General features: G+C 40.4%; 1 protein-coding gene across 1 annotated transcript; it reads left to right on the top strand.

Moving 5' to 3' along the window:
- Positions 1–456: 456 nt before the first annotated feature.
- LOC137645723 (uncharacterized) lies at positions 457–8,251 on the top strand. The gene is made up of 2 exons (XM_068378609.1): positions 457–724; positions 5,839–8,251. The coding sequence occupies exons 1-2, from the start codon at positions 561–563 to the stop codon at positions 7,376–7,378; spliced, it is 1,704 nt and encodes a 567-aa protein (XP_068234710.1). The 5' UTR covers positions 457–560; the 3' UTR covers positions 7,379–8,251.
- Positions 8,252–11,219: the final 2,968 nt, after the last annotated feature.

The raw sequence follows: 11,219 nt of genomic DNA, 5'->3' as shown, positions 1-11,219 counted from the left end.
AAATTGAGGGACGGCGATTACGTAGAATACTAAAGCAGCCAAGAAATTACAGGGGAACAATTACCCCTGAGAACGAAGGACGACGAACAAAGTTACTACGCCCGCACCTGAGTGTCTGTGAGTGCGTTTGGCGAGACGTCCCAGAGCGACCGAGAGGCGTGACGTCCCCGAGTGACCAAGGCGTGTCTAGAACTTCGCGCCAGCCTTCCCAACACCTGACGAAGGCTTATACTTCAGCGACGACAGTAGGCCTATAGATGACGTTTAGGCCTAACTAAACCAGGATTCACCAAATTCTCCAGCCAGTGTCAAGACGTCTGAGTTCATCACTAAGTGTTAATGTAGAAACCACGCTTTTGTTTTTGACTGCTTGTAAGTGCCTGTTCAAACCCCTTTTTATGTCTAGTAAAGAAAGAAACCAGCATTCGTATCCCTCACCCACGAAACTTGGCTTATGTAAACTCCTGAGAGAAATTCAATTAATATTAAACTAAAGGAAGAGGTAAGATACTAGACTAATTAAGAAGTTATTGCTAACTAAATCAAAGACATCTTCACAAATGGTGGCATCGTTAAGGGATACTGTGCCGTGTTGTATTAAGTTTGAACTAATACTGGCTTTATTTCAGGAAAGTGCTGAAACCCCCTTTTATGTGTCGAAGAAATACAAAACAATCTCAAGAAAAACAGAGGGAAACCAAAGGAGTCGTGAACCAATGGATATGTGAGTAGTTTGCATGTTTTCGTTCACTCTCTTGTTTTGTATAAATACTGTCTCTCTATAGAATAGGAAGTTAGGGCATTTGTCTCTCGTAAGAAAATTTTGGGTGTTTTAATTTTTCCTTTTTTTGTGATATGAGTCTGGACAATATTTTCCAAAGACTTACGCAATATCAATACGACTTGAGATTAACTGCAGACAGACGGTCGCGAAGTGCTAGTGTAGGAAGACGTCAAAATCTGACTAGAAACCGAAGTTCGAGTCCGGTAAGAGCAAATATTGCCGATATGAATTCCGCTGGGCTGATCACACAAACCACACGGTTTTGTGGAAATGTAAGTAGGGATAATCCCGACAAACAAAGGTTAGAGAAATACAGTGTAGATAAGTGGTTAGCGGACACAGAGAATAGGATCGCTAGTTTTAAAATAACTGACGATGTTGCAAAAATTAAACAGGCAATGATGTTAGTCAACGTAGACGTAGGGGATGCTCACCCTACATTAAACGGTAAGGCCTTTGAAAAAATTACCACTTTCAACGAGTTCAAGGAGGAATGCAGACTATTGTGGCGATCGGCCAAGGAGACCGATCGGTTGTCGAACTTGTATAGGCTTACCTCAACTAATAAATGTGAAGGTGAATCCAGGGCCAGTTGGCGTACCCAGGTTAGGGATCAGGTAAGAGCAGTTAGGGAAGACTTTTTGTCATTACCCACAATCACGGTAAGAGACGGAACCAAGTTTAGTAAGGATAATAACAACCTGGTAGATCTAGATGAAGTTCTAAATCTTGTGGCCTACAGTAAGATGTATGCGGCCTTGTTGGAAGACCTAAAGTTAGATCCTGCCCAGAAAACCACAAAAACACCGAACAAATGTCAAGAAATTATACAGAAAAACGAGACCGGTAGGAATAAACATTACCCTAAAGATTATCAAAATAACCAGCCCCCTGGCAAGTCAAATGAAGAAAGAAGAGGAAATTATAATGAAACATATAAATCTAGAGGGAATTATCCTCATAAGGGAGCTAGACCAAAGAATAGGTATTGCCAGTATTGTCAAAGAGGAGGTCACACAGACCAAGAATGTTGGTACCAAGGTAAGAAACATAATAAACCCTCCGAAAATACTCCTCAGGTACAGGCAAGGGATAACTCAAACCCTACTAATTACTCCGAAGAAAAACAAGGTAACAGAAAGTGACTAGAAGAGCAGGATAGGAGTCCAGGAAATAGGGAAACCAAAGAATGGAAGGATGTTGCAGGTAGCGGAGGTACATCCACGTTGCCAGCAACATATTTATCCTTCCGACAGCAATCATTACCCAAGACAAATATCAAGATAGAAGGTAAAGAATGTCTTAGTTTGTTAGATTCAGGAAGTACTGTAAATCTCATAGGGCTCCATACCTTAACTGATTATTTGAATATACCTATTTCTGCAATTAGGAGTGAGGATACATTAATTCAGGGGATAACTGGCAATCAGCTTAACAATGTAGGAGCCATAGATTTAAACATTGAATTGCTAGAGAAGAAGTGTCAAGTGCCATTTTTGGTTTTGCAAGAAGTAGCATTTCCCGCTCGAGCTTTGATTTCTTTTGCAACAATGCAAGATTTTGGCATAGTTTTTGATTGTCAAGACAGAAGATTAGTTCTAAAGGGAAATAATCAGGAAGTCTGTTTCCAACTTGTTGATGACAAGTCCACTACAAATTTGGCCAATTTGCAGGGGACCGCTTCGATAGTTGAAACACACTCCGGTTCAGAAGGAGAAAGGGAAATCAAAGTAAAATCAGAAGAAAGGGAGAAAGAAGAGAATTTAGCAATTGCACCCAGAAAGGGGGAAATTACTTCTTGTAAAGGTAGCACACATACTAAGGATGAAAATGTCGACAGAGAATCTGAGAGAATAGATAAAAGGGAATTCCAAGAAGTTTTGCTGCTAGGCACATTGAATTCACAAGAATTAAGACACTTAAGAGAAACAGAATCTCAAAAAGGAGGAGATGAAGATTCATGTTTTTGTACTCAAGTACAAACTGGGGAAATAAGTCTGATCAGCACAGCAGATGCAAACAAAATAAGATTTAGGCTAGCTAGAGATGTAGTACTACTGCCCAATACTCTTACTAGAGTATATTTAATAACCCGCCTACACACAAATAATGATGTAATCTTGACCCCAGAAGGATTACCAGAATATGTCAGAATGGATAACTCATTAGTTCAGATGGAGGGATTAGCCTGTACTACTTATGTCATGAATTATTCTGATAAAAGACTCCATTTGTTAGCGGGTACAGAATTTTGTACAGGAATAGAAGTTACACACAAAATGATTCCGTTAGAGGAGGAAGCATTCTTTGCCATAGGAAACATTGATGCAGGAATAGATAGGGAGATAGATAACACCGATTTTCCTGAGTACCGTAAAAGGTTAATAGAAACCTTAAATAAATATAGGCCGGGCATAGCAATTACAGGTGATAGGTTAGGTAGGACTGAGGTGTTAAGACATAAGATAATCCTAGATGATGGAGCTAAACCCTTTTTCATACCTAATTATAAATTACCTATCAGCCAACGTCCAATAGTAGATAAAATGATAGAAGAAATGAAAGAAGAAGGAGTGGTCATACCCTCTAAATCACCTTATAATTCTCCCATGTTGTTGATTCCAAAGAAAGATGGAAGTTACAGATTAGTGATTGATTATCGCAAGTTGAATGCGAACACAGTTCCTGATAGGATGCCCATGCCTGTAATAAATGATGTATTGGCTCAGTTAGGAGGAGCAAAGATCTTCTCATCCTTAGATCTACTAAGTGGATATTGGCAAGTACCTTTAGACGAAGAATCAAAGCCATTAACTGCCTTCAGCACACATAAAGAACACTTAGAATTTCAGGTAATGCCATTTGGGTTAACATCAGCTCCATTGACTTTTGTAAGGTTAATGTTACAGATCTTAGGAGACATAGAGAATGTGTCAGTCTATTTAGATGATGTCATTATATTTAGCAAAGATATAGAGAGCCATTTCGGAACCATAGAAATCGTTTTAGAACGACTAAGACTGGCAGGATTAAAGATAAAGGTTAAGAAATGTCAATTCTTGAGGAAATCATTAGAATATTTAGGACATGTGATCAGTGCTGATGGATTACGCATGCAAGAAGGAAAAATAAAGGCGATTGTGGAATATCCTGCTCCACAAAATTTGAAAGGTGTAAGAAGATTTTTAGGGATGATAGGATACTATAGACCATTTGTCAAAAATTTTGCTACTATAGCTAAACCATTGACAGAATTAACTAAGAAGGATGTAGAGTTTGAATGGAAAGCAGGGCAAGAGGAGGCTTTTCAAAAGTTGAAGGAGAAATTAATCCAAGATCCTATCTTAGTGTATCCAGACTTTAGCAAGCAATTTTACTTAGCATGTGATGCTTCGAATACAGGAATAGGAGCGGTTTTGTTACAGAAGGCAAAAACCCGAATGAGGGTAGTATATTATGCAAGTAGAGTCCTGAATGCGGCCGAACGAAATTACAATACCACAGAAAAGGAATGTTTAGCCATTTATTGGGCACTGAGAAAGTTTCGGCACATTTTGTTAGGACACAAAGTAAATGTACTTACTGACCATAAACCCATCTGTGACCTATTTAAGAAAAGAGCTTTCACTAATAACTTAAAGTTTAATCGATGGTTTATTAGTGTGCTAGAGTTTGCTCCAGAATTTAGATACATTCCAGGTAAGTTTAATACTTTAGCAGATGGATTATCTAGAGCACAAGAGGATACTGAAAGAATTATCACAACTAACACTTTTTGTTTCAGCTGTCAGGTCGTAGACTTAGATTTGGAGAGAGTTAAAATAGAACAAGAGAAACAAGAAGGTATCAGGAAAATAATAGGAGATTTGCTACAAGATGAAACCTCTAGGTCAGATTTTGAATTAATAAATGGGATATTATATAAGAAGGCTAAGGATAGGAGTGCTTGCTCTAGACTATATGTGCCTGACACCCTGACTAAAGAAGTATTAACTCTAACACATACCCACAAGTTGGCAGGACATCCAGGAATCAAAAAGACTCTGAGAACAATAAATAGAAATTATTTTTGGCCTAAGTGCAGCGAAGAAGCAAAGCAATTTGTAAATGAATGTCAAACTTGTAATAGGCATAAAGGTCATGTAAATGTCAGAGCTCCTTTAGAAAAATATCCTAGTAATTTAAACCCTTTTGAGGTAGTTCAGATGGATCATATAGGACCCTTTCCAAAAACTTTGAGAGGAAATAAATATATACTGGTATTCATTGATTATTTGACTCGGTATTTAGAAATTGTCCCAGTCAGAGATAGAACTGCAGTTTCTGTTGCAGAAGCTTTAAAGACCAGAATACTCACAAGACATTCGTGTCCGGAGGTACTTTTGTCGGACAATGCACCCGAATTCACCAGTGAGGTAATGAAAAAGCTTTGTGAATTTTTTGAGATAAAGAAATGCGAGATAACCCCTTATAAGCCGAGTTCAAATGGGACAGTGGAAAGGGCCAATAAGAAGATACTGGATGTACTGCGAACTATCATTAGTCCAACTACAGAAGATTGGGACCTAGCGTTAGAGGACGTTCAGTTTACTTTGAATAACACAGTAAATGAGACAGTAGGAGAAACCCCACACTTTTTGCTTTATGGTTATCAGAAAAGACTGCCAAACTCATTGTTAGATGACGCAAAACCTCCTAGGCACACATATGATTACCAGGACTATATAGCTTGGAAACTGCAAAGAACCTTTCAAATAATAAGACAAACCAGACAATCTTTAGAAAAGGGCCAACAGGTAAATAAGAAATACTATGACACAACTAGTTCCATGACTGACCTGAAGATAGGCTCACAAGTATATATAAAGGTACATGTAAAGGAAGGACCAAATGAAAAGGTATCTCCCAAATTTGAAGGTCCTTATAGAGTGTTAGAAAGGGAAAGGAATAATAAATTTAAGCTGATACATGAACAGAATTTAGATGTAAGGTATGCCCATTGGAATCATATGAAGGTTGTAAAAACTAATCCATGGTCCTCTCAACTTCTACAGGAAGTGGTGGAAAAACTTCCTTCTGATCCTACCCCTGGTGGTCGGTATCACTTGCGAAATAGACATTAAAAGTGGGGCCTTGATACAAAATCATGGAAAAGGTGAACTGTTAACAGATTTTGCTGTGGTAAAAATTAATGTCAATTCAATATTAGAAAGGGAAGAACATTTGAACCAGTTAGATAAAGAACTACGGAAGTGCATACTAACCCATAGTGATTCTGCCTTTGTAGAAGTATTAAGAAATTTACAGGGTAAAATTGAAGACATTGTCAGGCCTCAAAGAAACAAGAGATCTTTATTACCTTTTGTAGGTAGTGCATTTAGTGCTTTGTTTGGAGTGGCTACAGAAAACGATGTAAAAGGTTTGACTGATCGTGTAGAACTAATCGAGAAATGGGCTAATCAGAAGGGTAATCTTATAAGTACTCTAATAGAAAATAATAATAAGAATGTAGAGAACATAAAAAAGATGGTGGAATTTATTAATCAAGTTAACGTGAATGTTTCTGATAAAATAGGTGACATAGAACAAGTGTTTAAGTTGATTCATGAAGTAGAAATCGAGATTGGTGATCACAAGGAATCTGTGAACGGACTAATAAATGCACAAAAGGGAATACTCAGCCCTGCTATCATTTCTCCGAAAACTTTGAAAGAAATTATCGATTGGTGTATGGTAAATAGCCATTCCAAGCCTTTGCTAGAAGATATATTTTGGTATTACACAATGTCAACTGTGAAAGTAACAAAAGGGTATTTGTTGGTATTGATCCCCTTCAAGGGTATGAATTTGTTTGACCTGTATACAATACATCCTTTCCCAGTTAAGATAGGAAATGCAACAATAATTTGGAACCATCCGAAGGTTCGTCTAGCATTGGATAAGAACAAGTTGTTGATGATTATTTTAGAAGAAGGTGATTTAGAACAGTGTGTGTTGATAAGTGAAAGTCAATCCATGTGCAATTTTGTGCAAATTAAACAACCTATGAGCAATTTTCCGTGTGTCCAAGGTATTTTCTTTGAGAATTATGAGTTGGTGAGAGAGTGTAAATTTGAAACTTTTGCTTTGCCATACAGGGCATTACATTTAGGTAATGAGATTTTTGTTTATGTACAAAATACTAAAAATGCAGAAGTTACTTGTGATGGGAAGACTCAAACATTTCAGTTAGGAAACTTGAAGTCATTTGCAGATTCTTGCTCAGTAGTGATAAATGATTATCTCTATTATGTACCAAGTGTGTTTTTGCATTATGAGTTAAATCAATCTTCCATTGCAAAGAGTTACGAGAACAAGATTAATCATTTTCAGCTAGACAAATTAACAGTGGTAGAAAATGTGGCAATGCCACTTGATAATGATTATGTTCTGTTTTACAAGAAAGATGTTGCACCATTTCTGACTATGTGTAATGTGTTTTTGATTGTACTTATTACTGTGGTAACGTATAATGTGGTGAAGTATTTGGTTTTCAGAAAATTGGAAAGGATTAATGAGTTGCTACTAGTTATTACTGGGAAACCTAAAGAATAGGTTTGTTGTTTTGTTGTATGTGAGGATTCTATAAGAATCCTAGTAGCTGGCCGAGTGGTGTCAGACAGATGCTTATTTTTGAGTAAGTTTCATATGCAGAAGGTTTGTGTATGTTATTGATGTCTTTATTTGTGGGTTTTGTTAATTAATAAGAAATGGGGAGACAAATGCAGTTAGTAGTAATTGTAAAGATATAGAAAGAGTTGTGGAGAGACAGGAGAGTGAACGGGAGTTAGGTAGGATGTTTTCAACTAATTTCGCTGACTCCAGGGTTCTTTCCCGTAAACAACCCCCCAAACGACAGGATCCGTTCTTGAATGTCGAACGGAACATAGACGAATGAGACGTGGAAGCCGGGAAAAAGTCACGTGATTAAGGATAGCTTGACACGCCCAGGACGACCATATATAAGCAACGAGAAGACGGCATCTCGCTCTCTTCCTAGTAGTCACTCTGTATAATAGGTCTAACGACCTACTTAACCTGCCGGGTCTCCTTGACGACAACACATGGCGGCTGCCTATACCAAATTGAGGGACGGCGATTACGTAGAATACTAAAGCAGCCAAGAAATTACAGGGGAACAATTACCCCTGAGAACGAAGGACGACGAACAAAGTTACTACGCCCGCACCTGAGTGTCTGTGAGTGCGTTTGGCGAGACGTCCCAGAGCGACCGAGAGGCGTGACGTCCCCGAGTGACCAAGGCGTGTCTAGAACTTCGCGCCAGCCTTCCCAACACCTGACGAAGGCTTATACTTCAGCGACGACAGTAGGCCTATAGATGACGTTTAGGCCTAACTAAACCAGGATTCACCAAATTCTCCAGCCAGTGTCAAGACGTCTGAGTTCATCACTAAGTGTTAATGTAGAAACCACGCTTTTGTTTTTGACTGCTTGTAAGTGCCTGTTCAAACCCCTTTTTATGTCTAGTAAAGAAAGAAACCAGCATTCGTATCCCTCACCCACGAAACTTGGCTTATGTAAACTCCTGAGAGAAATTCAATTAATATTAAACTAAAGGAAGAGGTAAGATACTAGACTAATTAAGAAGTTATTGCTAACTAAATCAAAGACATCTTCACACAAGCCTTTAATCCAAAAAGCATGAAGCCAGACAATTAAGCCAAGCTTCTTTAGGCCAGGTGATTAAGCCAAGCCTTTAATCCAAAAGGCATGAAGCCAGACAATTTAGCCGAGCTTCTTTAGGCCGGGCAACGAAGCCAAGCCTTTAATCCAAGCAGCACGAAGCCAGACAATGAAGCCGAGCTTCTTCGGAGCCAGTCAATGAAGCCAAGCCTTCAATCCAAGCAGCACGAAGCCAGACAATGAAGCCGAGCTTCTTCGGGGCCAGGCAATGAAGCCAAGCCTTTCATCCAAGCAGCACGAAGCCAGACAATGAAGCCAAGCTTCTTCAGGCCAGGCAATTAAGCCAAGCCTTTAATCCAAAAAGCATGAAGCCAGACAATGAAGCCAAGCTTCTTCAGGCCAGGCAATTAAGCCAAGCCTTTAATCCAAAAAGCACGAAGCCAGACAATGAAGCCGAGCTTCTTCGGAGCCAGTCAATGAAGCCAAGCCTTCAATCCAAGCAGCACGAAGCCAGACAATGAAGCCGAGCTTCTTCGGGGCCAGGCAATGAAGACGAGCTTCTTCGGGGCCAGGCAATGAAGCCAAGCCTTTAATCCAAGCAGCACGAAGCCAGACAATGAAGCCAAGCTTCTTCAGGCCAGGCAATTAAGCCAAGCCTTTAATCCAAAAAGCACGAAGCCAGACAATGAAGCCGAGCTTCTTCGGAGCCAGTCAATGAAGCCAAGCCTTCAATCCAAGCAGCACGAAGCCAGACAATGAAGCCGAGCTTCTTCGGGGCCAGGCAATGAAGACGAGCTTCTTCGGGGCCAGGCAATGAAGCCAAGCCTTTAATCCAAGCAGCACGAAGCCAGACAATGAAGCCAAGCTTCTTCAGGCCAGGCAATTAAGCCAAGCCTTTAATCCAAAAAGCATGAAGCTAGACAATTAAGCCAAGCTTCTTTAGGCCAGGTGATTAAGCCAAGCCTTTAATCCAAAAAGCATTAAGCCAGACAATTAAGCCGAGCTTCTTTAGGCCGGGCAACGAAGCCAAGCCTTTAATCCAAGCAGCACGAAGCCAGACAATCAAGCCGAGCTTCTTCGGAGCCAGTCAATGAAGCCAAGCCTTCAATCCAAGCAGCACGAAGCCAGACAATGAAGCCGAGCTTCTTCGGGGCCGGGCAATGAAGCCAAGCCTTTAATCCAAGCAGCACGAAGCCAGACAATGAAGCCAAGCTTCTTCAGACCAGGTGATTAAGCCAAGCCTTTAATCCAAGCAGCACGAAGCCAGACAATGAAGCCAAGCTTCTTCAGGCCAGGGGATTAAGCCAAGCCTTTAATCCAAAAAGCATGAAGCCAGACAATGAAGCCGAGCTTCTTCGGGCCAGGCAATGAAGCCAAGCCTTTAATTCAAGCAGCACGAAGCCAGACAATGAAGCCGAGCTTCTTCGGGGCCAGGCAATGAAGCCAAGCCTTTAATCCAAGCAGCACGAAGCCAGACAATGAAGCCAAGCTTCTTCATGCCAGGGGATTAAGCCAAGCCTTTAATCCAAGCAGCACGAAGCCAGACAATGAAGCCAAGCTTCTTCAGGCCAGGGGATTAAGCCAAGCCTTTAATCCAAAAAGCATGAAGCCAGACAATGAAGCCGAGCTTCTTCGGGCCAGGCAATGAAGCCAAGCCTTTAATTCAAGCAGCACGAAGCCAGACAATGAAGCCGAGCTTCTTCGGGGCCAGGCAATGAAGCCAAGCCTTCAATCCAAGCAGCACGAAGCCAGACAATGAAGCCGAGCTTCTTCGGAGCCAGGCAATGAAGCCAAGCCTTTAATCCAAGCAGCACGAAGCCAGACAATGAAGCCAAGCTTCTTCAGGCCAGGCAATTAAGCCAAGCCTTTAATCAAAGAAACATGAAACCGGACAATCAAGCCAAGCATCCTCAGAACCAGAACTGACTCTGCTCCCAGTCCTCCATCAGCAGCCATTGGATGAGCACCTCACCAGAGATGCAGCTTCCTTCCCTAGCTGAACTATCTTGGGCCAACCTATAAGGACAAGACTGCATAATAGAAGAATCCCAGCTTCATCCCTCTGCATAGCCGGTCTTCTAGATTATTCCCCCAGAACCACCTGAAGGTTGGTATCCAAAAGAATAGATCTAGATATCCGACCATTTGTACACTTGACAAAGGTCCTGTACACTCCATCAAGGTACATAGCATACTGAAATCTGCCAGATTTCTTCCATCAGCAGCACCAGTCCTCCAGATTATTCCAAGCATCGTCCAAGCTGGAGAGTTAAGCATTGCATTCCATCCAAGCGTCCTTCAAGCTGGGTAATCAGGTCGAAGATCTTGAAGTTCTGGTCTTGGAAAACTTGTCTGAGTCTCTTTTTCTTCACAAAATAAACCGAAAGTGAACTTAACACAACTTAATATTCCTTTTAAAAAATATTCATTTTAAATCAAAAGTGGAAAAATATATATACATATACATTTTTTTTTTTTTTATTTTTTTTTTTTTCTGTTTTTTTTTTTTTTTTTTTTTTTTTCCACTGAACTTTTACTCCTTACTCTTCTTGAAGGAAGAATTTTTCTTCATCCTTGAGAGGCAAAAGAGTCATTCCTTTATGGTCCTCATCCTGACAATCCCTGACAAAATGGACCCCAGAGAAGACAATCTTCTTTGACGTGTTCCTTCTCCCATATTCAACTCCAACATCCATCTCATAATCTCCCCTCAGAATCTCCTCTTCCCACAGCTCCATTTTCTCCTCCCACA

This window comes from Palaemon carinicauda, chromosome 8, assembly GCF_036898095.1.
Source record: "Palaemon carinicauda isolate YSFRI2023 chromosome 8, ASM3689809v2, whole genome shotgun sequence".
Taxonomy (NCBI): Eukaryota; Metazoa; Arthropoda; class Malacostraca; order Decapoda; family Palaemonidae; genus Palaemon; species Palaemon carinicauda.
This window is presented reverse-complemented; position numbering and strand designations above follow the sequence as displayed.